Source organism: Watersipora subatra, chromosome 1 (assembly GCF_963576615.1).
Source record: "Watersipora subatra chromosome 1, tzWatSuba1.1, whole genome shotgun sequence".
Classification (NCBI taxonomy): Eukaryota; Metazoa; Bryozoa; class Gymnolaemata; order Cheilostomatida; family Watersiporidae; genus Watersipora; species Watersipora subatra.
In genome coordinates, this window is record NC_088708.1 from 49,474,327 (window position 1) to 49,501,238 (window position 26,912).

The 26,912-nt window shown below is 37.5% G+C and overlaps 2 protein-coding genes across 13 annotated transcripts in view; one reads left to right on the forward strand and one right to left on the reverse strand.

The window, feature by feature from the left end:
* The window catches only part of LOC137398039 (rho guanine nucleotide exchange factor 11-like), a 98,805-nt gene extending 88,176 nt beyond the window's left edge, over positions 1 to 10,629 (forward strand). For 11 of the 12 annotated variants that reach the window (XM_068084152.1, XM_068084145.1, XM_068084170.1 and 8 more), the window contains 8 exons: positions 3,703 to 3,958; positions 5,197 to 5,284; positions 5,956 to 6,150; positions 6,831 to 6,889; positions 7,224 to 7,270; positions 7,594 to 7,866; positions 8,828 to 9,002; positions 9,296 to 10,629. In XM_068084152.1, coding sequence (XP_067940253.1) covers positions 3,703 to 3,958; positions 5,197 to 5,284; positions 5,956 to 6,150; positions 6,831 to 6,889; positions 7,224 to 7,270; positions 7,594 to 7,866; positions 8,828 to 9,002; positions 9,296 to 9,993 — 1,791 coding nt within the window. In that variant the 3' untranslated portion in view covers positions 9,994 to 10,629. The remainder of the gene's footprint in view (positions 1 to 3,702; positions 3,959 to 5,196; positions 5,285 to 5,955; positions 6,151 to 6,830; positions 6,890 to 7,223; positions 7,271 to 7,593; positions 7,867 to 8,827; positions 9,003 to 9,295) is intronic. The other variant, XM_068084194.1, reaches the window with a different exon arrangement.
* Positions 10,630 to 15,195: 4,566 nt separating this feature from the next.
* Positions 15,196 to 25,702, reverse strand: LOC137404693 (myosin light chain kinase family member 4-like). The gene is made up of 8 exons (XM_068090927.1): positions 25,495 to 25,702; positions 23,926 to 24,016; positions 22,264 to 22,467; positions 20,433 to 20,574; positions 19,801 to 20,000; positions 18,794 to 18,946; positions 17,556 to 17,679; positions 15,196 to 16,318 (listed from the first exon to the last, which is right to left on the reverse strand). The coding sequence occupies exons 1-8, from the start codon at positions 25,550 to 25,552 to the stop codon at positions 15,779 to 15,781; spliced, it is 1,512 nt and encodes a 503-aa protein (XP_067947028.1). The 5' UTR covers positions 25,553 to 25,702; the 3' UTR covers positions 15,196 to 15,778.
* Positions 25,703 to 26,912: the final 1,210 nt, after the last annotated feature.

Genomic DNA, 26,912 nt, shown 5'->3' on the forward strand with positions numbered 1-26,912 from the left:
CTATTACCATAAGTTTAGTCCTACGCGGCTCTATTGGCATATATTTTATTTAATATTTGCTCGTGACTGCTAGGACAAAATTTTAAATCTAGCTACAGATACATTATTATAAATGTCTCAAACGCCTCAAATCAGGGAAATTAAAAATTTGTCATACTATTTTCCTCTAAATGCTGTGTACACATGTGAGTACCGACTATGATTCTGCCAGACTATGGTAATTAGGTCGACGAGTTAACGCATTTCATCGCGGCTTTTGTATCAGTGAAGTTCTCAGTTGCTACCCACAACGGAAACTGGTTACTAAAGAAAATAAGCAAGCTGCATTTTTGAAAATAATGTTCGAATACATGGGGAAACGCACTGCATCCCTAAAAAAGCTATGTATAGTTTACGTTATCTAGTCATTATTAATACCAATTTGTAAAAACAATATTCTGGTCACATTTGATTAGTTGATTCAAGTACAAAACAAATGGTTTTATGAGTTGACCAAAATAGTGAACACAAAACGTCAATTTCTTTGCAATCAATCAACAAACCGATTCTGGAAAAGGGTTATTAAAGCCATTCTTGCAACTGGTTGGCGGTTTGTGGACTTGCCTATTTTCATTTAGTAGCGTGGAGCATAAAAAATTTTCAGATTTTATTATTTGGTCCATTGGAATTGAGTAAAACTATGCAAAAGTACCTGTCGATCCAGCTCTGATTACACTTCATAAATCCATCTATCCGACAAGATTTCAGCACAGGTGGCAACGGAGCAATGATGTATTCAATATGTTCTGCAAATCATGTTTTGCATGATCTTCAACAATATTATTTTATTATATAATTTTTACAAGCCAAAAGATTTTCATTTTGGCATAAAGCTTTTATTAAAAACATCCATCCAAGTCGTGGCCACTCACATAGTTTCAGCTTATATAATAGGACAAATCAATCTATTGCAGCAAAATCAAACAAAACATATCATGGTTTGTGCAGCACACATTCATGTCTCTCTTTCCCATTTATGGCAGTTTTTACACTGACCCAACTGCTCCGTTGGTGGCATCACATAAATATCCTGTAATCAATAAAACAAATATAATAAATATGTCATTCATAGATATGTCGTTCTAACGTGTATCTACTCAAAGCTTTCAAATTGGGTGTTAAATAGATTGCTAGTGGAATTTTAAAAATGAATAAATGTTTAACAAAAGCAAAAGTGTGCCAAGCCAAAATTCGAAGCTTTGTTTCTGGGAGTTGAAGATGAGCATTGATCAATCAATTTTCCTCGCTTTCTACAAGTGAGAAGTGAACATAAATTCATTCTAATCATAAATCTAATTTACTAGCTAAAGCTGCCAAAGAAAATTTCAAGCAAATATTATAGCTAGGTGAAACGATAAAATTGTTATGGAACCATGATTGGTGATAGCAAGAAGTTATAATTTTATCAATTAGTATATGTATTCATGAGTACTAAAATTATTACCTTTAGTATATTTAACACTTGTTCATCAATCTAAGCCATTATATTGCTAGATGCTATAGATTAATTAAGAAGCTGTCAATTTAACAATCAACACTGTTTATTTTGTACCAAGAACTCAGTGTGCATCCGTATCACGCATGCGCAGGACGTTACATTATAGTCTCAAACAGGGAAATATAATCTGAATGTAAACACAACAGTATATATATAGGAGACTCAAAGTTAAAAATAAATTTACCTCCATTTTCCTATCTTCCTCTGCAGCATAACGCTGCTGACACCTGTCAGCTCTAACCATAAGCTGTCTGCCTGCCCTCTTCACTTCAACTTTAACCACCTGATGCTCAGAAAACTCTGAGTAACCTTCGTAGGAACTGTAAGCGTTGTTACAATTCTGTTGTTCGTCAATAAAACATGTCAATCCAGTAATTCAGTAAATTAACGATGGCAATTAATTCGGTAAATAGCGATGTCGATGCGCATTTTAGTAATTGAGTAAAATTCCCAACTTCGAGATCACAGACAACGGGTTTTACGAGCGATAACATTTATTATGACCTATATAAAAATTTTGTGCTGACGATTGGCTAAAGAAGAAATCTTATATTTATCGCTCGTGGAATCTTTTCACATGTATCACTATACATGTCACAAATAAAGCACCTGCTCGAATCTGAGTGTTTCAAAAAATTATCTCATTCAAACGCTCATATCTCTGGACAGAGTTAGTCTACAAAGACAAAAATGACATCAAATTGTAGCTGACGTTTCAGCCTTTTATTGGTCTTAATACCATTTGATCGACTTTTTTGACACAATCACATCTTTAAGTCAGTATTTTAACAAGAAGGCTGATACCAAGGTTTAAGTTGGACTAACATGAGAACATGACTTTAATGAGTCTATAAAAATGAATTTAAATCCAAATTTAATAAGATTTAAATCCATTAGAAATTTTGTTAGCTCAAAATCACTTCCTTGATGTCTTGGAGGTAATGTAAATGATCGATCATATACAATGTGACTCGCCTGCCGTTTGATTCACACTGCTCAATATCAGTCCATGTTGCATGGCCTTCTCTGTCATTGGTTATGTTCACATACAAGTATACCAAGATCTTTGACTGGCTGGTCTTAACCTATTGGAGAATCTGCAGGTTTAGTTCAAAATTAACATAGATTATAATAGTCATCATAATGACTAGCTTTCAGAATTGGTAGTTTTTTTTCTTAGACAGAACTTACCCTTACGTTGTGTAGGTGGGAAATTCAGCTTTTAGTGCAAAATAACCAGCCGTACCGGCAGTACCATTCATTATAGCTAACCATAAAAATCAATGAAATATGTTATGTATACTTGGGAAATGTACATGGTGTTAATTAGTAACATGGACTCATAACTGTTAATACATGTACTACTGGAATATTTTGCCTTAAAACTGTTTGGGTGTTGGTAGACTATGAAATATAGGATAAATTACATTGCCAAAATATTAGTAACGTTTTATTTTAATTTAATTAAGTAATTATTTTAGTATCTCATTTTGTTAGTAAGACATTTTTAAACATTTGAAATGTTTCGCATATTTTGCTTTAGTAAGTGTGTTGCAATTCTGCGTACAACGACTCCAATTTCACATTAGTCCAAGCAGTGCAGAAAAGTTGGCCCAAACAGGATATTTTTGTGTGCATCAACCGACAAGCCTACGTTCTTTATGCCCATGTTCACACGCAAGTACAAACAGTGTACCATGATAACTAAATTCTGACAGATCGCCTGCTCGCAGCACTGCATTGGTTTCTAAGACTATCCGTTTGTCAGCTTGGGTAGTCAGGAGGTTGTTAGTATGGGCCGACTCATTATTTTACAAGAATGAAGTTCTAACGAAATAATCGGTTGTATTATTGATTGTAGTGAGGATAAAGCTATTTTTATGGTTAGCATGCTTTCAACCGGGGTTCTCTCAAAACTGATGGCCACAGTATCAGTTTGAAGACTTGAAACAATTATATTTGCATATAATGTTATGAAGGATGGCTGGAAGTGTGATCAGCATTTCTTACAATAAATTTAAAATGTCTTGATGGAGTTTAATGCTGCCAACTTTTAACTAGAGCAAAAGTGAAATAAAAAGTGTGCATTCAGCTGTAATCATACAATTTTCCTCCAGATGTTGATTTTTCGCTGATTTGAAAATAATTATCTTTCTCTTTTTTAGAACCTAAATCTGCAAGACTACAAGCTGGTGTACGATGGTGCACTTACCTGGCGCATGAGTACTAACCGTTCTAAGCAAATCGACTTGCACGTGATCCTCCTTGAGGAAATGCTCGTCCTCCTCCAGGTCCAGGACGATGGGCGTCTCGTTCTCAAGTGTCAGAGCCCGATAGCGACTCAGTCACGAGACGATAGCAAGTTTGGTCACAGTCCAATCATTACACTCAACAGTATGCTAGTACGGCAGGTGGCAACAGGTGTGTATCACGGTGTGTCGCCTCTTCACAGCCTCAAAGTTTAATCTACATGTGAAAACACACTTGGCGATATTTAGCGCGATATTGCGCTGCGTGGCGCTGGAACTTGCTCATGCAGAGCGATAACGCTAGACATTCTCTATCACAACTTTATCGCGAGCGAGATGCATTTCGATTGGTCGGTTTTTTCCCAAAATGCATTTTTATGGCGAGTAATTATTTCTTATCGATGTTCATCAACGTACAGCAGCCACATTTTGTTATTTTGTAACGATTGAAACATCATCAGAATGAACACTGAATTGTTCATAAATTTAATAAAAGCACTCTGTCCTGTAGGACATAACACACAAAAATTACAGAAAACCAGTTGAAAACTAACATTTGGTTAATATTCAATATATTAAATATAAAAAATTACAATAAAGTAAACTACTGTATATATGAAAATCGTAAAATATTACTGTTGAAAATACAAATATAAGAATCGTTTTTTCTTATGTCTTGTAGTGTACAATCCGTGAAAGCGATAGGCCTAATAACAAAAGCAAAAGTTGTTTACGTCGTTGACTAGACAGCGCCATATTGACCTACCTAAATTTATTAACAACTCCGAAGAAACTAATGATACGGAATTTTATTGGCAGTTTGTGAGCGTGCCCACGTTATCGTTTGCTGGTGAATCGCTCAAGTGTGTTTAGGCACACACCGTCGATATCTCCGCGCTCCTCATGATTCACGCGATGAAATCGCCTAGTGTGTTTGAACCTTAACAATCTGGCTTTATATAAATATCTCACAAGGCTTCGTTCTTAGTGTGAAGTATCTTTGTGAAAATTAGTTTGCAATATTGTATTAAAAAATGAGTTAAGAATTTTTATAGCCTGTGGTCATTGTTATCGCTAGTGTGAGTAATAAAACCAACTTTGTAGAAAGCCGTGTGTCAAAATTCTGCTGGCCATTACTAGCTTACATGAACATTTTATGCACTTTTCCCCCGGTCATGAGTTTGCTATGTGTCGGTGAATAGTACTTAGATAATATACTGTAACGGTTGTTGAGCTCTGTGATAATTACTTCTTGTCCGACATTTGGACAGATTCCTACATGTTATGGGCAGCAAAGTGCAAATTGGCTGCATTAACGGTCTCTTGACACATATACAGGCCCTAATTGCATGGGAAATGTGTTCCCTAGATACCTTTAGCCATAGCTTTGAGATGTCCTCCATGTTTTAGACAAGAAGGCCATCTTCATTATTAACACTTCTCAGCTCGGGCCGCAGATATACGACTTGGTAGCCAACTCGGAGCAAGAGAAGAAAAGGTGAGTAGAGGACAAGCGCAGCCTTACGTATCTTTCTATACGAGTTATATCTGTCTAGCAGCTGTTTCTACTCGCTCGTCGAACGAGCTTTAATAAGCTCATCTCCAGTCAAGAGCTTTTGCGCTGAAGGCCCGGGGCTTGTGCCTGATGCAATAGCAATCGACGAGGGATTTAATTGAACAGCACTGATTGGCTAGTTTCTTGCATTAAAAAACTGGGCGGAGTTGGGCTGTGTCTATACTCTATATAGTCAAGATTATTCACTCATTTCTTTCGTGAAGTAGTAGTTTGCCATGGCTGGTGGGTTGTTAAAGATGATTGATTGGTGACTCGAGGTGAATGCCATAGGTTGTGGCATGGCTGCGGCAGCTGACGAGCAACCTGAGCAAAAACGGCAGCAGAAGAAATTGAAGCGGCGAGATAGTTTCTTGTCAAGGTTTGAATGTGACGGCACTGCATCGGACTAGCTAGCGTCGTGTGTAGATAAATGGAGATCATATGGGGTGCTCGGGCCATTCCAATGCAGTTTAAACCAAGTATCAACATTAATAGCCTAAGTTTTTATGCTCTAAAAGAATTACTAGCTTGAGGTAGCGGGTCATTATAACTTTCATTGCAGCTTCATATAGTTTTATAGCTTGTCCGTTGGTTATGATCTTTCCTGTGTCCAGGTGGTTCCGTTCCATCACTGATGCGGCCGATAGCCAGAAGAAGTCAGCGTCACTTCGGCGACCTACGCGTCGGGCTCACGTGAATAAATCAAAGCTGACGCTGACAGAAACCAGCACAGACGAATCGCCGCCAGAAGAAAAAAGCAACGAGGTAGATGTCAATTCATCAGCTGAGCCAAACATCACAACTAACAAGTGAGTGTATCTGTCGGAGATGCGAGTATGGCATTTGATTGACCCGCTCTCTATTGTCAGTGTTTATTAACATTGCTCACATCATCCCGGCTGCATTTCTCTTGTCTGGCAAGTGGGTGATATTGACCTTTTTGGTGACGCTAATCCAGTGTCGTCTTTGACCGGTCCGTGCTTGCCATTCAGTAAACTTGCATAGACCTTGTGCAGCGTTTTCATTCATTGCGCATCAATCGACGGGCTTTGCTAGGAACCTGGGGCACTCTCTCGCTCCATCCCTTTTATATCTATCGTTTTGTTTCCAAGCGTTTGTGATTTCTGATGTGCACTAGTCGGCCCATGCTGACCCTCCTTTATCAGTTCTAAGATCTTATGTAAATAACAGCTCGCTAGCGGTATGAAGTTTGAATTCTCTTATTCTACGTTGAACCGTGTTTGCATACACTCAAGCATGACCATCCGATATTCATCATACGCCTAAAGCTAAGCTTTCCTTATTGTTATGGCCCGTATGATTGTACTTTGCACCGTTAGTCCACCGATTTGCCTTGGCCTCTATGACATCTCTCTAATCGCCTTAATCTGAAAAAACATGTCATTTCTATTTGTCACCGCAATAACAGCATTCCTTTCTACTAAAGTATTTATGGGCTATAATAGTTTTCAATGCATCTTTGTTGTAGTAATGTGAGACCCGAGACTTGGTCTCACTCTCTACTACTTGAGCCTTCACATGAGTCGGGTAAGGTTCTTTCTATTACCTTTTTTTATTCTTATTATAATTGCCTCATCATAAACAATATTGTTTGAATGATAAATTAGGTTTTGCATGTAAATAGAGATACATTTTTATGGATAACCAACTGATCATGGACAAGGCACCGATAACTAGTATGCGCTTCCTTTGATAGTGAATATAATTTCATTTTCCTCGTAGTTTCTTGTTGTGTAACGTTTTCCCAAGTCACTTTTTGTTTATAGATCTATTCTCTATGTTGATTCAATGCAATAAGCTAAGTGGTTAGTCAATAAGTGAAACCGTTGCTGTAGCTGTATACAGCTGTGATTTATTGCAGAGCCTCTGGGCAACTCGCAAGGGGACAGAGCTGATGCAGCTGATGAGGTTAGTATATCCCCTGCAGCTTCATCTGCATGGCTTCCATTATCCGCGTTGGTGTTTTACGCTGCATAGCCCTTTCTATTCACCTAACTTGGCATGGGTCGGGCTCGCTGGTCCCTTAATTTTCACTTTTGAATGGTTGATGGTCGCACTCTGCACGTATCTTAAAAGCCTAGGGGTGAGGGGCAAGACTGCAGTCGCGTGTGTCTGTTGGTAGGGGCTTGTTGACAGTCACAACTGCTAGCCGTTTGGAAGAGTGGGTTGGTTACTAGTGCTGCGTCACTATCTCTCTCTCTCACACGCACTCTGTTTCTCCTAACAAACAGGTTTCCAAATTCGAGAGCTCGCAAGAGGAGGGTGAAAGGGATGCCAAATCTCTCCTTGTAGCCTCCATATCTGATACAACGCTTCTCAAGCAATTCTTGTCTGTCAGTACACAAGCCGCTGCATTGAATGCCGCCCCCTCCCCCACACCTATCTTGTCTTCACCTGGCTCGGCTTCTAAGCAAGAGTCGAGTGTGACTACCGCTGCATCAACCGCGTATGAACAGTGCAACTCTGTGTTGAACAATCTCTCTCGGAGATTAAACTGTCTTTTGGTAGGTGGAGTTGTCTGATCCCATTCTGCCATGTGCATAGACATGGACATTGGCATGGATAATGTAATTACATCTCGTTATTGCGTTCATGTCGCTTAGGCATCCGCCTCCTCTTAGGCTTGATTCTCCAGATTGGTTGGGCTAGGTAGCTGCTACATTTCATAGCGATTGCTAGCTTCTGATTGATTGGGCTAGGTAGCTGCTACATTTCATAGCGATTGCTAGCTTCTGATTGATTTATTTATTTGATGAACTTGCACAACTTTTAGTAGATTTTATCAGAAAGTATCAGTATTTTTCCATCATTTGTGATTGTTTAGAATGTTTGAAGTGATCTGACTGCCAGGATGTTTCAAGATTAAAATCTACAAAACTTGATCGCGGTTAGAACCCTCAGATCAAGCCAAAGTACTATTATAGTTGCAAAAAGGCCGAGAGAATAGAGACGCACAGTGCTGCAACTTGAATGCATAAACCGATATCAACCATGGCAACTAGTGACGCCATTTCACATGTATTGTTCGTCTGAACATTTTCACTGCGATCAAGTTTTATAGGTTTTAATCTCGAAACATCCTGGCAGCCAGATCACCTCAAACATAAAAACAATCGCAAATGATTGAAAAATACCGATAATTTCTGATAAAATATATTAAATCTTGTGTAAGTTGATCTTGAAGAGCAGAGCATGTGCTAGCTGATCATTGACTTATGCGTTCCCCTTTCATGCGTAACTTCAGCTTATTTGTCTTATTCACTGGTAACAGTTTCTATTGTCCCTAACTACATATATGACAAGATTTCCGTACTCTTAAAAACCAAATTGAAATGATTCGCCAGCATTCTCTGTACATCCGTAGCTTACTACCTTATTTTTTCTCTACTAACATGTGTTGGTGGCTATTATTCTTGTCTCTCATCGCAACACCGCACACTCATGCGTGATTGGTGGGCGTTACAGGAAGTCGTGGAAGAGCAGGACAATGAACGAGCACGCTTGCAGCATCAGCTAAAAACGGCCGAGCAGCTCCTTACAGAGGCACCAAAAGATTCAGTTGACAGCAGACCCAATAGTTTCGTTTCAAATTCTTCATCTAGCACGTCAGTTGGCGATGCTGCCGACTCGCAGCCGCATGGTTAGTTTTTAGACTAAAAATGCCTTTCAGTGTGTTTGTGCTTTTGGTGGAAAATTAATTCATTAATTCATGTCTAGCTTCTTTGTCTTTGGAAGACTTGTAGAAGCTTATAAGAATGGCATAGTTACATATTTGTGTAAATACTCTAGGTTATGATATTACCTGCTGTAACTTGTTTGGCACGTTGTAAGGTTTTTGTTGCTATCATCTGACATTGTTGGCTATGTCAAAAGTTTTCTGCTTGATTCGTGAAAACTCGTATCTCTTCATTCACTCTAATTCCTTGTTTATAGCAGCACCAAGCGACATGTCGGTTGCGATCAAAGGTAACCCTCCTCACCACTCCGCCCCTTCTCGAGCTGATATGACTGACTCGGCTCATTCCTCGGCAGCCGAAAGTGACAGCGACGAAGAAGGCACTGTGTACGCTGACTCCAAGGAAGATTTTGCTGATGTTTGTAAAGACAACAAACATGGCGTTCAGCGGCCAGAGAGCTCATTGTCGAATGTATCCAATGCACTGACAGATAATACATTAGTATCAGCAGACAATCTTTCTGATGACGTTGCGGACCATCCAACCGCTAAGGACGATCATATAATCAATGTTGGCAATGGTGACAATACAGCTGACAACATTCCCCACATACGAGTGAACAGCACAAGTCTGAGCATAGGGTCGGACTCCGACATAGAAAACACAAATATTGACGATGTTGTGACTGAAAACGCTTCTACCAATACCTTGACAGGGAGTGAACACACTGCCGCAGCCATGATAGTGCAGGAGGCCATGGAGGCAGCATTGGACATTATGAAAGCTGAATCTGCTAATGCAAATGAAACGGATTTGCCAGCCATCAGCTCTAACAATATAGATGTTAACTTTGTGCCTCTAGGCGCAAAGACTGTCGGCACCAGGTTATTATCAGACAGCGACATTGATGACAGCGACGAAACAGATGCACTATCAGTTAACTCCCTAGATTAATATTATTCCTAGGTAGTTCTTCTCTAAGGGCAGCCTTTCAGGAGTTATGTCCCCACAGTGTACACAGTGTACTTGTAATGGGAGACCTGCCTGGTCGCACCTCAACCTCGTGTATTATATAACTTCTACCTTGTTAGATAACAAAATAACAAAACTATTTTTGTATGTTTGCCCTCATTCCACTCATTTTCGTGTAAGCAATCGACATTGCCGGAATTCATGTTGAAATGGCCACGATCGTCTTAGTATTTATTTATATTCTTGAAAATTCGTGAGAGAAGCTGGTGCATACATTATATTTATAATTGTTAGCATGCCCGTGCAATGACACAGAGTGAATTCTCGCCTCATCCATAGATAGGCAAGATACAATAAGGATTGTCTAATTGTTATTGCTCTCTCTGTACCATAATGCATCAGCTATATCATTGATTCATTGGGTTATTGTGGGTGCCTCGGAGATACGATAGATTAGGTTTTTTATCACATGTACATACCTATATGCTAAGTACTCTATTATTGTTACAAAGATTTATGGAGTTGTCTATTACTGGCAGTGATTACTTAACTTTGTGCTTATTACTCGTCACCCAACATTCATTTGAGCTCTGAGAAATAATAAATCTTGTATATCTATTTTTGTGTGTCCCTATTTTCTCATGCTCGACGTGGTCGTACCGTACAGCATCGCGATTGCTGCATGGATGTGCAAGAAATATTGTTTCTTTCACCGCATTTATACGATTTGCTTGTTCTGTTTGCGCCATCTCTGTGTGACGTGGCAGCGCTAAGTATTCGTTCGTTCATAGCGTCAATTATCTGGTATCCTGAAACTGCTCGCTCCTTTTGGCAAGGCGGCTCCAATTTCTACAATGAACGATGTTATACAAGGTTAGTGTGTGTCATAATCATAATTTGTATAATAGCGGCATATAGCAATATTGAACCGTTTATTTGCTGATAGTTCATTATTTAAAATTGTAAAGTTTTTGTTACTACCATATGACATTGTTGGCTATGCCAAAAGTTTTCTGCTTGATTCGTGAAAACTCGTATTTCAAATTATACATAATTTGTATAATAGCGATATCAATCGCAATATTGAACCGTTTATGTGCTGATAATTCATTATTTAAAATTACTCGAAGCTGTTTACATTTATTAAATGCACCTACAGTCGCGGCCGAAAGTATTAGCGTAATAGCGCGATAAATAAATTAATACGAAAAATGTTGGGAGGTGTTAATACATTTGGCCACGACTGTAGATATGATAGGTTGCTTTTCAAGAAAAGAAAAACGTAATGAAATTTTGTCTTGCTATTCAAATATTTTGTGTAATACATAAGACTAGCAATTGATATGGTCAGCTAACAGCTCTCTTTCTCTACACCAATCAATTACTAGTGTTCGTCTACTTGCTTACTAGATTTTTAATGTTCTTCAAGTCCCAAAAATAGTTGATGCCTACAGCTACATGTAATTACTTCAAATGCCTACTTCCATAGCCGAGACTGATCATAACCAAATTGGTTTGTAAAATAGAGTTGGTTATATCTTAGCCTATTATATAGCAAATGTTGCAGGTGGTCAGCATAGCTACAGAAGATACACGCATGTTGATATTACCTTAGATAAGGTTCAACTTTAATTCTATTACGTCTAATCGGAGGTGATCAATTGATAAAGAGATTTAGGCTTCAATTGCAATTATTTTAAAAGATCAAATTCATCAGTTTTTACCTGTATCAAACTGGAGATATTGTAATATAAAACCTACCATTTCTTTTACGATCGTGTCATAGTTTACAGCTTTATATACAAGACTCTGTTGATTCTGTACGTAATAAATGCTGTAGGTGAAGTAGACCATGGCAAATGCTGTGATGACAACTCCAACACTGCTAGAAATATCCTACAAGATATAGACAAGCAAAGACAGCTGTGAGATGAAGTGAAACAAAAATTGTTAGCTTTAAGGTTGTTAGAATAAAGTGTAGAGTAGATACGATATAAATAAATAAACATTTTTAATCTTAAGAAAATATACTCAAGATGAAATGGCTTGAAATTCACTGCAAGCTGCGGTTTAATTTATAGCGGAGTTGTTTGGATTTGTATTTAATTTTTAAAAGTCTTGCGTTGATAGCGTCAAAAACCGGACCCTTCATCAAAAGAAGTGCATATTTCAATCTATATCCATGTGTATAAATCTCAATATTTGTGTTTTGTTTGTTGGTCTGGCATCCATGTGTCAACTTAGAGCGATAAAGTTTTAAGAACAAAAAATCTACTTAGCAGATAGTTTGATCTTTGAACCTTCAGGTCTGCAGACCAGCAACTAATCTACTATAATATCCAACTGAACGTACAGTTGAAATAATCACGCTTGAAGTTATTAACCAGCACAGTTGATCATTACGCTTAACGTAATGATTATTAAGCTGGCTTCAATTATTGCCATTGTTTTAGTAAAGATTTATATTACTAGCTTACCAGGTAAGTCACTCAAATTCATTAAGTAATTATTTAATTTCCTGTGCAACCCCTGGCATTCGGTTAGTCTATCAATATAATATCTACGCGGCAATATAATGCTTTTATATATTGCATTAACAGAGTTTAACAAATGTTCATTATGTGCTTTTTTCTTAACTGATGACACAAGAGTAGAACAAACCACAACAAGTGTTAAGAGTTGTAGTGCAAGCGTTAACTTGTGCAATATGTCATCACATACAGTTTATTAGATAGGAGTAGTCAACCCATGTTGAGTCATACCAAATTAAACCAGAAGTGATCAAGCCATCTATTTTTTGCAAACTACAAATAAAATGTGCATAATAATAATTTTCAAGTTTTATTGATTTTTTCTCATAATGTGTTTATGTTGTTATTAATGGATTCAGCGTTATCATTCCAAATATTAAAACATCATTGGAACATTTTTTGCCACCAACTAAAATTTTCTAGGTTTCTGTTAAACGTAATTATACACTAAAGTTTTATAGATCATGCTATGAATTATATATTTGTTTCATTTTTATATTCATGTCATAAGAGAGATTACGAATAGTTCAGAAATCTCACCTCATTTGAGATCATAGGGAAGGAGCTGCAGAGCTCAGATATTGCTGCGTCTCTGATATATAGTGGGAACTTCATTACCATGAACTCATATGCCAGCAGTACCAACACAATCCTGCCAGATACATAAATTGTTTTGATTAATAAATCTAGACAAATCTGCCATATTGGTTTATGATGAACCATCTGCAAGGCAGCAAATAAGACCAGCCACGAGCTGACCGTCATGAATAGACCTAAGTTGAAGGTGAAAAGGGATTGAACAAATTCTTTCCATAGCTCACTGCTCTGCCAGGTGAAGGAGAAACATCGATATGCCAGAGAAAACCCTCCAGAGTTGGGATACCAGTAGAAATATTTGTCCATTTTACCATACTGCTCATGACATCATCAAAAAGTGCATGAAGACTGAGTTTTATATGAAAAACACTTGCAGTGATTCTCTCAGTAGCTTTATGCAAGTCTAGCATAGTTGTCAAATTATATTAGTTGAGGGTTGTGCTCTCCTTTTATAGATCTGAGCTTAACTCCAGAATTAAACCAACATTTGTTACTTTAAAAAATCTGACTGACAACCATCTTGTTCAGAACTGAGCTCTAGACAGAAGCTAAATAGATAGATAGATATTAACATTATTCACCCTGGTCATTGCTGTTTAGAGCAAATAAGACCCTGAAATAAAAAACAAAAAGTAGTAAAGCAGATTATGTGTACTGAAAGAAAAAGTTCTTTTCGGGTCATAGTGTTCTGTAATGCAGTTTTGGGGAGGTGTTGGTGTCTGGTATAAGATATTGTTGACAAGATGTTGGTGTCTGGTATAAGGTATTGTTGGCAAGGTGTTGGTGACTGGTATAAGGTTTTGTTGGCAAGGTGTTGGTGTCTGGTATAAGGTATTGTTGGCAAGATCTTGGTGGCTGGTATAAGGTATTGTTGGCAAGGTGTTGTGTCTTGTATAAGGTATTGTTGGCAAGGTGTTGGTGTCCTGTATAAGGTATTGTTGGCAAGGTGTTGGTGTCTTGTATAAGGTATTGTTGGCGAGGTGTTGGTGTCTGGTATAAGGTATTGTTGGCAAGATCTTGGTGGTTGGTATATGGTATTGTTGGCAAGGTTTTAGTGTCTTGTATAAGGTATTGTTGGCAAGGTGTTGGTGTCCTGTATAAGGTATTGTTGGCAAGATGTTGGTGTCTGGTATAAGGTATTGTTGGCGAGGTGTTGGTGTCTGGTATAAGGTATTGTTGGCAAGGTGTTGGTGTCTTGTTTAAGGTATTGTTGGCGAGGTGTTGGTGTCTTGTATAAGGTATTGTTGGAGAGGTGTTGGTGTCTGGTATAAGGTATTGTTGGCAAGGTGTTGGTGTAAGCTGGTCTTGCATAGCTACACACTGACAATGTACAACCACACAGTCTGATATCGCACAGCCACACACTCTAATGTTGCATAGCCACAAACTTTGATATTGCGTAGCCAGATAGTCTGATATTGCCTAGCCACATACCCAATATTGCATAGGTACACACCCTAATAATGCATAGCCATACACTCTGATAATGTAAAGCTCGAACAAACAATTTGGGTTGTCAAGAATGCAGAAATAAGCAACATATAAATTGTACCTACATGAAAATGCTTACGAATACTTGTTTCTATGTTTAGTAGTTTGCATCATCATCAAACAATCCTTGCTTAATTTGCATCCTTTGTATTTAAATAGCAAAATCTAGAAAAAGGTCTGATGTAGATTGTGACTTTTGAGTTGGCCGTGTAGGTAGTTGTGTGATGATACTAACATGTGTAGTCAATAGGATTGCCCCGATTTGTCTCTTTCAAATGATGTCTAACTGTTCGCCTGAACTTAAGTGGTTTCAAATAGTGATACCACTAAGGGTCGTTATCATTAATTAAATGTATTTTCCGCCACTATACCAACACTTTCAGAAAATGTGTCATCTATTTATGTTCATATACATTTATTTACCTTAATTCAAGTAAACTCTCATGCTGTTGATTCTTTAATAAAGGATTAACAGATTTTATTCTATGCATTTACCTCTATTGTTATTATTTTTACAGAAAACATAAGTCAGGTTTATTTCAGAATGTAGAATCAATAATAAAGCTGAATAATTTATTATATAATAAGAAGCAGTAAGTGCGCTGACCCAACAGAGAGTTGTTCAGCAATACACGTACAGAATTAATGCTCAAAAAAGGAGCTAAAAACCCAATGGAACATAGCAATGTTTTATATATAGTCTAGCCAGCTATTTAAACAAAAAGAAAATAAAATAGCAAAGCTGTAGCTGTTTTATGAAGTTTAGTGATTTCGTTTGAGATATGAAATGCTAATTGTAGAAAATAAATTATATTTTTATATGCACCACATTTAAATTAGAATACAATAGAAATATATTATTTTAGGCAGTCAGCTCACGAGATTAATACGATTTCTAGATGTTTCTGCCAAGCCACTTTGTTACGCAATACATCCGAGTCTGTGCATAGTTTATAATCAGCTGCCAAAATTGAGAAACTAGTCTTTCTGTGAAGATGACAACAAGCATCCTGAAAAGAAGCTTGCCTTTGAAAATATTTGATTTTGACTTCAGTAGAGGGACATGATTTCTACTCGCGATGTAGGCAATTATAAAAAACAAAGGTAGATCTCAAGGGAATGGCAAACTGAAACGGCAGAGGTTTGCTTCAAATTCGTTTCCCACCAGATATGGCAGCCAATCTACTCTGTCTAGTTCCAGAAGTCGTATCATTGTCACTCGCTCTGCTTTCATGCAAATTTCTTCTTCTTGTTCTGGGAGAACCTGTCGATTGTTGTCTGTTTCTATCAGGTAACAGGCCTCGACTAGGTGAGCCATACAACTGCAGGCTGCCGTCACTGCCAGTTCGGGCTTTCCTACCTGAACCGGCGTCACCATCTAAACGAAGTCTGCCTATTCTACTGTCATTTTGGGTATTTTTCTCCGCTTGCCCTGATCTAGAGGAAAGTGGTCCATTTAACTTGCTTCTACTGTCAGCACTTTTATCTGTCTCTCGTTGTTTCTTTCTGGCTTCCAAATTAGCTCGCCAGTCATATTTCTCATCTTTTTTTTCAGGTTCTGGTTTTTTTGGCTGCATATTGCCGATCGGCTTGCATTCAGCTCCAACTATAGTGTTAGACTTTCTTGACATAAACTTAGCGCTGCAACGCTCGAGTCTGTTCATTGCGACAATTGCACGTATTGCTTTCTATAAAGAGAAATAGAAAATAGACAAAATCGATAGAAAATTTTGCAACTGTATTCATGATTTTCATCAGCTAGTCGCATCATATGATCACAAATAATATAGAGCCATTTAAGATGAACTCTGTTTAAATGTAAAAAATGATATATTACATTGATGTGTATGCAAAGCATGTGAAAATGTTACCTTTTGCAAAAAGGTAACGGTGCATCTTAGGTCGGTACAACGCGCATACAACGCAAGCGCAACACACATACAAGGCACTTGCAACGCACAAACATTGTGGATACAACACCGACACAATTACCAACGCATGCGTCACAACATGACACTGTTAACACACTAATATTATTAATAATATCAATGTGTAATAATAATAGTAGTAATAATATTATATTATTATTCAATATTCTATTTATATTTATAGTCTGTTAATAAAACAGGTCTAAAACATTACGCAAAGTATTCTATTTATTTTCCATTGACCGTTGTATGTGCGTTGTGATGATAGTGTATGCGCGTTGTATCCACAATGTTTGTGCGTTTCAAGTGCCTTGTATGTGTATTGCGCATGCGTTGTATGCGCGTTGTACCGACGTAAGATGCACCGTTACTTACAAAAACAGATGACAATCAAGTTCCATCTAACAACCAAGCTAATATCATTGTAGACTTGTTTTTGACAGTTCAGTATGCTGACATTTTCAAGCTGAAGTGATACAATAACATTAGCATATCTATTTCTTCTTATATATTCAGAGTTCTAGCAACTAGCTCAGTGGTTAGCAACTAGTACAGTAACTAGCAACTAGTACAGGCACTAGCAACTAGTACAGTAACTAGCTACTAGTACAGTGATTAGCAACTATTAGAGTGACTAACAACTAGTACAGTGACTAGCAACTAGTACAGTAACTAGCAACTAGTACAGTGACTAGCAACTAGTACAGTGACTAGCAACTAGCTCAGTAACTAGCAACTAGTACAGGCACTAGCAACTAGTACAGTAACTAGCAACTAGTACAGCAACTAGCAACTAGTACAGTGAGTGGCGGACTAGTGCAAAATCTAGGAATTAAAAACTTCTAGGAACTAGCACCTCCAAACTAACAACTAACAACTCACTATTAGCAACTAACAATTGGCTATTAGCAATTAGCTACTGGTAGCTACCGAGACTATTGGTTAAAGCCTAATAAAGGATCAGGTTCAAACTCAAGATTGAAGCATGTAACAGTACCTTCCATTTTCTCCTAGCAAAGAACTTGACATGGAACTTCTTGGACAAGTGTCTTGTAGTCTGACTCCGAGATATCGTCTGCAGCCAGCCGTGTTTCATACATTCACTCGCTGTCAGACGATCTCTGAATGAAAGCGTACAAGCTTCAGTGGAATGCATAAAAAAAGATCCTTCAACAGAAGATAAGTAAATAAAGTGAGGTAAGTAAAATGCACAAACAAGTTCAGTTTTAACATTGTGCAGCATTAGATTAAAAATTATCATTCTGTTTTGTCTAAACGATATACATGTAGAAGCTAATGCATACAATAAAAATAACTCAAAATGTCAGAATATACTGCTTTAGCAAGAATTCTATCTTCTATCTATATATACGGTATATATTTCTCAAAGGTCGTTGCATGCACGGGCTAGCCTAGTCACCCACTGAAGGATTTCCGGCACACACAAAACACAACACAAACAACAGGATAGACCCACTATTCGCGGTCTTCCGTACGAATATTTAAAAATACCAACATATGTCAATTCTATCGGCCAAACACAACCTACTAATGGATGAGCAACCTATTAATGCATCCGAATACCTCATATAAAATAGGCCAACCAAGTTACATAATGGTTAATACTCATTTTTTCTCTGGAAATATGCCTGCCTGCGATTTTTGGCCAAGAATAACCAGGGTTCATCATACACCAAAATGTCTCTCACGGGTTCCGGAGGTAGTCCATTATCTGGCAATATCGGGTGGGTCCATTGCTCTCGTACCGAAACTTAAACTATTTTTAAGCTAATCAAATTCAACTGCAGTCAAAACAGCAGCGGTAAATTCAAGCAGGCGTTAGTATGAACACTATTAATTTGATTAGCTTAAAAATAGCTATCAGCTATATTATTATATATGTATAGCCGGAATGACTGATCCACAGACATACTTTGAGAAATATATATATATATATATATATATATATATATATATATATATATATATATATATATATATATATATATATATATATATATATAGATGTATAAGTGTATGTGTACTTGTATGTTCATGTGTCTAAAAGATAATATATAAAATAAACATTTTAAATAAAAATAATAAATATTGCTACTGATTCATAAAATGCTAACATAACTGTGATTGGGAGTAATCCTACCATGTTTGGTTGCAATTAGTCATGAACTGAAGAAACAGTGTACCTCTTGATGGTAGTAAAGCATATTTACTCACTCTGGTTTTTTAACAAGTAGTTTTGAAATAAAGTTTTTGCAGGAAGCTGTGATGGCATCAAATTCTTCAGCGTCATAGTCATAGGAGCACTTGAGTATGCTGGACGTCGTCTCGTTGTCATTGTTTCCCAAGAATGGAGATAAGCCAGACACGCTAAAGCAGAAAAGTTATTTGAATGAATTATTCTATTCACAGCTGTATCTGTGCTGCTTTTGTACCAATATATCAACATGTAACCGATTGCTATCTATATGAAGAAATGTTGTATTTAGAAACTGTCAAGACCATATTTGCACTTTTTTCTAATAATAGCCGTTAGAATGCCATGAAGTTTAGATTATATTATTAAATGGGGTTTTGAAAGAATGACAGAAGTGCTGTCATATAAGGTTATGTCAATGTAAGGAGGCAAAGCTAAAAGTCTGGAAACTGATTTGTTATAACACAACTAATCAAAGTGATTTATATGATTTCCTAAAACATATTTTGGCGTGACAGTCTGAGATTGACGAATGAAACATTTAATTTGAACATGCACCAGCATTGCAACATTGTTTTTTTTCTCGCTGTTTAGACTAAATACTTTTGTCACTTAGCCAAGGAAGACAATCACCATTCTTTTGCAAGCTCGACAAATGGGAACTAATGGATTTTGTCATAGATGGATTTTTCATATATATTTTTTTTCATAAATATTTTTTATAATATTTAATATAACTCGTAGGTTGTAACATATAATTTGTTCATGTGTATGCCTACTTTTAATAATGAGCAGAAAACTCCTTTTAGATCAGATGGTTAACAATAGTTCAATATGGGAGAAAAACAAAACACAAGCACTATAATTAACATGATGAAGCTCCGGCATAAACTAGGGGTTAAGTAGAGTACTAGGGCAAAAGCACTGTTTATAAGCATTCTACCCAAATACAGATTAGAAAATGGTTTTTGTAAAAACACATTTAATGAGTAAGTATGTTTGTGGTACAATATGCAAAAATACTTACAGTACATAACATATCACACCAACACTCCACATGTCTGTTGCTGGAGAAACATCTTCAAAATTAGCTACTTCAGGAGCCATAAACTCTAAAGTACCGGCCATTGTTCGGATTCCGCATCCAGTATCGTAGCGGAGTGCCAAACCAAAGTCTATAATCTTTATTCGGGTGCCCGTAGTTGCCACACAAACTATATTCTCAGGCTATAAACTCGAGCAAGACAACAGAATTACAAGATTAATGCATGCTAGGTACGAAGGTTAGAGCTTACTTAGCATGCAAGGGTGGGTAATTTCCATTTTGCTACAAGATTTACACAGAATGTGTTACAATATGTAGTTATGCAGATATAAAAGGTTTTTTTTATGTTTTAGGTGTATATCTTCAAGAATGAATGAGTTAAATTGTACAAAAGCAGCATATACATGTAGCGTGAGTTTGGCAAGAGGGAAACATTAACTACAAGCCAGCAAATGTGAGTCTGCTTTGGTAATGGTCAGCTAGAGGAAGGGGCTAGCTAGACAAACTTACAAAGAGTTACAAGCTGTCAATTATTTGCAGAAACCATTTCCTGCACTAGCGGCAGACGGCAGGGAAATGCACAACAGGAAGTAGAGATATAGCAAATGACAGACCTTCATATCAAGATGGATGATGTGTTGACTGTGTATGAATGACATCCCGTCTACAATTTGTCGCATGAAAAGAATGGCGACTCTTTCTGTGAGATCAAATTTGGGGTCAACGACCCTGTCGAACAGCTCACCTCCTTCCACCCTGCAGATATGCAGAGAATGTCATGTAGTGTACAGCCATATAAACCATTCACAGCATCATCACATCACCACACAGCATCATTGTTAATATTCAGAATAAACAACTTATGCACAAAGCATGTAGATAACATCAAATTTTGGAGTTATTTTTTCAACATAGATTTTTTCTGTCTAGAGTTGCCTGAAAGTTTCATTTCCTTCTAATTTATCAAATTAACCCGCAGGATGCGTGAAGATTTTCAGCAGAAATTGCTACACTGCTGTGACCACAAGAAATCCATGAATGCGTTCATTGAAGGCAACTGTAGTAAATGCATGCAAAGGTGTTTTTTAGAGTTTCTAAATCAGATGGATTGTGAGGCATTTATACGGAAAATGAAAGTTCTAGTAATGCCATTTGAGCTCGGCATTACTAGAAGTGAACCTGCTCTTTTAAAGTTTCACAGGCTATAGCGTGTGAAGCCCTGGTGGTTCATTATTATAACTCTTCCATCACACGAGAATTTGTCATCGACACGGAACGTCGCTTTTATTACGGTAAAAGTTATTTATTTTTCAACTTTGCAAAGAAATCAAGCGGCGCGTGCAGTAGGCTGTTCGTCTTCCAACATAAATGTGGGATCGACACCCGTACAAAGCAATATTTTATGAAGCAGTAATCAATTCTTTGGTGCAACAGTTTCAAGGAGGGTTACAAGTTCAGAGTTTTACAATATAGTAAATTTCAGCAATGGTATTATACATTAGTTACTCTGTAGTCTCATATTACTGAGTTGAATGTCCTTTCTATTTTTTTGATTAGTCACTTGGGGCTGATGCAATCCTATCGTGTCACAAAAAGGTATTCCAAGGTTTCACAGATGGAGCTAAGGTCTACATAACACACATGCTTACAGACAAACAGGAAGAACATCTTACCTAATGAGATAATTAACTTTTATGTACACGCTAATTACTATCTAAACTAGCTATCAAAAACTTCTCCGTTCACTCATGAGCTCTGCGAGGAGTAACAAAGAGGCAGCCGAGTTGCTGTCGGTGCACTTACACGGTCGCTGACTTAAGTTTCAGCAGATTAAGATTCCTGCTTGTGATTCAGAGAGCTGCATAAATGAGTTGATGGACAGATGTTTGTCTGCTGATCGCCAGTATTTGATTAGACGTACCTTCGTGTTTAACATGTCAGCCATTGTGAGTAGACCAGCACAAGGTCTATCAGATATCACAACAACAGCGCTAGTTGTTTACAATGCCACTTTAAGAACTCTGATCACATAGTTTAGGAAGAATATTCTCAGAGTAATAGTGTGAGCAGAGCTGCGTTTACAGATGGAGTTGTCTTCTTTATCTTTTGTACTTAATTTTTACGCTGATTTTTGCTGTGAAAGAATATACCAGATGTATTTTTTGTATACCTTTCTATACACCAAAGTAGTGCTTGTAGCTGTGCACTATGAGGATACTCTCTACATACCTTTCTACACAAAATTGCGCTTCAGATCTGAGTTAATTAGGAACCAGCATATATGCGGTGTGGCGCATCCACTTTCCACATTTCATCTTTGCAATCAAGATCTTTTTAGTTGCTCACTCCTTGTTTGTAGCAATAAAAAGCACTCTTCTAGACAACTGCGCCCAAAACAGTTAGATTTCTGTTTACTGCGATATCATAATAGTTTAACAAACTTACAGCTCCATGACGATACACATCTGCCTATCCTTTTCAAATGCATCATAGAGTTGCAGCACCTTAGTATGGTGTAGTGTAGACTGCAGCTCAATCTCTTTGATGACTGCTGACTTATCTCTGTCGCAGTGTATGGCTATGAACTTAGCAGCTAATTTCAGACCTGTGGTCTTTTCCACACACTTTTTCACTTCTCCAAACTTCCCCCTAATAACAATAATTTGTACCAGCATGTTCGGTACGTAGAGCTCATTACTCCCTAGAGGTCAGTGACCAGTATCATTAAAGTATATAAATTAGCTCTCCTTCATTATTAGAAAGACGTGTTTTTCTAATAAGAAAAACTTAAACATACACTTGAATAGATCCTGAAGCATATTGGGTAGAGCTGCTAGTGGATATCACAAGCCGTTTAAATGAGCTCAAGAGAATGAAAAGCATCTTCAATAATGGCCAGCAAATAGTTGAATGTGATCATACAGCGAATACAATACAATTTTTAGGTGAACACAACTCTAGCATGTGATTGGACACCGGTCTTATTTCAAGGTAGGAAACTATAAGTTGTCAATCTTCCACAGGGAATGCTTATGCTTCTGAAGTTTATCTTTTTTTTACTGCTGTCGGAGGCATGAGACAGCTAATTGATTCTGAGATGTCCTTATTTATTCCTCCAGCGTCATTAACACAATTTAAAGCTTCACCAAGTGTTTGTAATATGTAATGGGTTTCATTAGCTCACTGGTTGAACACCCAAAGACTAACGTGAAATAGTTCTTATCCTGTACTTACGGAGACATTTTTTCTATGGACCAATATAGTTGTCTGTGTTTAAAAGGAAGTTACATTAGATCATTAAGCTTTAGCAGGTAAAAATTTTACCTGCCGTAAAATACGAGGCTTCGTTAAAAGCTTGCATTAACAATACTAAATATGAAGTTCTGTGCAGTGGTGAGTGAGTCATGGGTGAGTGGTGAGTGAGTCATGGGTGAGTGGTGGTCGAGTGTTAGGTGAGTGGTGGGTGGTGGGTGAGTAGTTGGTGAGTGATGGGCAAGTTGTGGGAAAGTCATGGTAGAGTTGTGAGCAAGTGGTGGGTGAGTGGTGGGTAAGTGAAATGAGTGGAAGGTGAATTATGGGCGAGTTGTGGGAAAATTGTTGGAAGGTTTTGAGAGAGTTGTGGGCAAAAAATGAGTGAGTGATGAGCGAGGGGTGAGCGCATGGTGAGGGAGAAGTTGGTGAGTGATGGGTCAATTGTGGGAAAGTCATGGCATAGTGTTGTGGGCGAGTGATAGATGAGTGCTGAACGAGTGGTGGGTGATTGGTGGACAAGTGATGGGTGAGTGGTGGGTGAGCGGTGGGTGAGCGGTGGGTGAGTGGTGGGTGAGTCGTGGGTGAGTCGTGGGTGAGTCGTGGGCGAGTCGTGGGTGAGTGGTGGGTGAGTGGTGGGTGAGTGGTGGGTGAGTGGTGGGTGAGTCGTGGGCGAGTCGTGGGCGAGTGATGGGTGAGTTATATACAGCAAAAAGTAGCAGCTAAAGTAAAAGGTGGAGTTTCTACATGAACAATGATTTTTGTTCGCTGCCAGCTCTGAAGCAATTAAAGAAACATTAACTACTACTCAAGGAATAATGAGCAGAAGGAAGGTCAGCCATAAAAGATTTGCCTTGCCTGCCGAGTATTTCTCCTGTTGTAAAATCTTTAGTGACCCATCTATCTGTACGCACTGTGATGTTCCGAGGCTCGAAAGGAAGTTTCTCTCCTGAATACAACAGTAACATTAGCGTAACTAAAGTATACCGCACGCAAATTGGATGACTTTCCTAGTGTTAAAGACAGTGAACCTAGCTGACTGAAACTAGCTGCCTATGAAAGATGTTTATGTATTTCAGCCGCAACAAAAACCATTTGTAAAAGGCTAGTCAGTACTCACATTGTAATTATACTAGTGATAAAACTAAGTACTGTTTATGCTTTTCACTTTATCTCCTTAAAATAGTTCGAATGTAAATTTTAAAATACTTTCTAAAGTTATCCAATGGGATTCACTCATCAAAGCATGTTTTGCTTTAATGAGTGAATCAAATATTGCTTTGTTTATACTTGCAGTCTTCAACTCATTGAATACTTAAAATCTATTTATTTAAATTAGTTCTAATTATAATAATATTTATTTCATCAGTATTCACAGTTTTGCTTTTAAAAAGCTTTTAACAGATAGTGAAAACCAAATTTAAATGCATTTCATATTACGCAATATCAAGTAATAATAGCTAAAGCAAACCTTTACACTAGTGATAGGTTATTAAATAGGAAACTGGAAACCTTATTGAAGTAAGTCTGTAGATGCTGTAAGTCAGTAAGTGCTGTCTGTAAGTTATATAAAGTTACCACTATTATCGTCAAATGGTACAGCCAGAGATCGAACACAGACAGCGCATTGTACTAGCAATATAAGAATTTCTTTTAATTTAGGTTAATTTTTTAAGTTCTCTCTTATCTTGAAGGATAAAAATCTACTCACAACAACAGCCCTGAGTTACCTTGACAAAGGAGTATTCTAATGACGCCATTGTTGTCCCTAGTGGCCCATGTTTCACAAAATTGTCATATTTAAATATTGGTAGGCTAGTGTCCCTGAGTACCCTTTAAATTTATCGGATGTCTATGACATGAAGAGTTGTACAGTGTGAATTATAGCGATGGAAAGTTAAATTGTATCCTTTTCAGTTATTTACCTTTTGAACCCTTGAAAACCGCAGAAGGTACACGAGAAACTGCTTCGGAAAAGCATATGGTATCTCAACAACCAGCTAAACTTTTGCATTATATAGCACTCTGAGGCTCAACGTCAAAATGTTAGAATTTTTGATAGACTTTAAAAGATGGTAAGCGTTACTGCGGCAGTGACTTAGATTGTTCTGAAACTCATATTGATACTGATTTTTCAAAGCGTGAACCTAAATAATAAGTAATAATATTAATAATGGCTAATAATAACGATTGGCTTCTACTTAAAACTAGTGAATGTTGATTCACTGATATCCAGCGTAGCTTGATATAAGTTCGAGTAGCCGTAACCCTAACCAGTAACTGACAGCTATGCTGTCTCTTAGCATCAAGTTTTCTCATTTTTCATCGTGTTTATCATCCCATTTGAAGCTACATGCGCTACAAGTCTACAGCTCAGTCTTCCACCTGTTTACAGCGAATTTTTGAAAATGATTTAACAAAGCTTACCCTCTTCTTCCGGATCGATGCAGTTCTTTTTCGCGTATGCTACTTTACGTCTGCTCATGTTGGCTCTTCTACTCGCGACGAACGCCTCCTAAAATTACTTCTCTAACATCAGACTCATGAATCTGGAGAATCTAACAAAGCCTAGTTTATAACCAATATATGTAGACACGTAATGTGTGTAATTATTCCACAACGCTGCCATGTAATAAATGAGATGAGCAGCAAACGGATAGTTAATACTATACAGGGAGCGGAGTCAGCGTTATTAGTCTCTAATTAACTTGTGTGCGGAGTGAGTTCCTTTCTGTCGAAGATAAAGAATTTCTAAGGAGAATTATGAGCTTGTTTTTTCTTGGATCCCGTACATTAGTGCTATGGGCACTGTGGCATCACTGAATGGAAATTGAAGGGCTGGCTTCTCTGAATCTGGATTGCTATAGCTAGCTATAAATATATCTGTATGTAAACAACTGAGAGGTGCACAAAGTTGGGGCTGTACCATTTACACTTAGCCTCAGTTTCATACAGGAACAGGGACAGTTATTTTTCATCGAGTTGAGTTAAATTATCGAATAACTTAACTCATCGAGTTAAGTTATCCGGTGAGTAACTTAACTCATTGAGTTAAGTTACTCACCTGTACAACAGGTGTAACTTGTTGTACAGGTTACACCTGTACAACAGGTGTAACTTGTTGTACAGGCGTAACCTGTACTAGTTGTACAGTTACACCTTTACAACTAGTACAGGTGTAACTACTAGAACCTGTATCGATAATTACATATACATATATACCTGTATATATGTATGTATGTATGTATTATACATGTATGATGCTTTGCGACCAAATGCTTGTAACAATCTGGTGGAAGGCTCTGAACATATGGGTGCAATTTTTGCGTGAAGTCTGACATAAAATGTGGAAACTCAGAGAGTGTACACAGACAAACAGACACACATCGTTGTGTGCGTGCGAGTGGGTGCGTGTGTGTGAAAAAAATGTGGAAGTAAACTTCGAAATTTCTATGGCTCTTTCTGCAAGAAATACCTTTATAAGAGGTACTAGATTAAAGGTATTCTAAAGAATGTTTCGTATTTGGCCCGCAAAATATTCTAATAGTACATTGTAGAACAAAAATCTATAGTCCCACAAGAGGAGACAATTCATAGCTTTCATACAATTTAATTAACTACTAGATCTAAAGACATACTATTTCTTGCTGTCGACTCATGACAAATTGCACTTTATTCATTTAGAAACAGTATCATAAATTGAAATAGCTTGTGATTATAAACACAAATTTGAGGAGTTAATTTCAAGGACTTTGGGAATTTTTGTAAAAGTTGATGTAGCTTTATTAGTAGTTTAAAATGCTATTAGTACAAATTATTCTGATTGTTTTAAAATTACTGCAGAT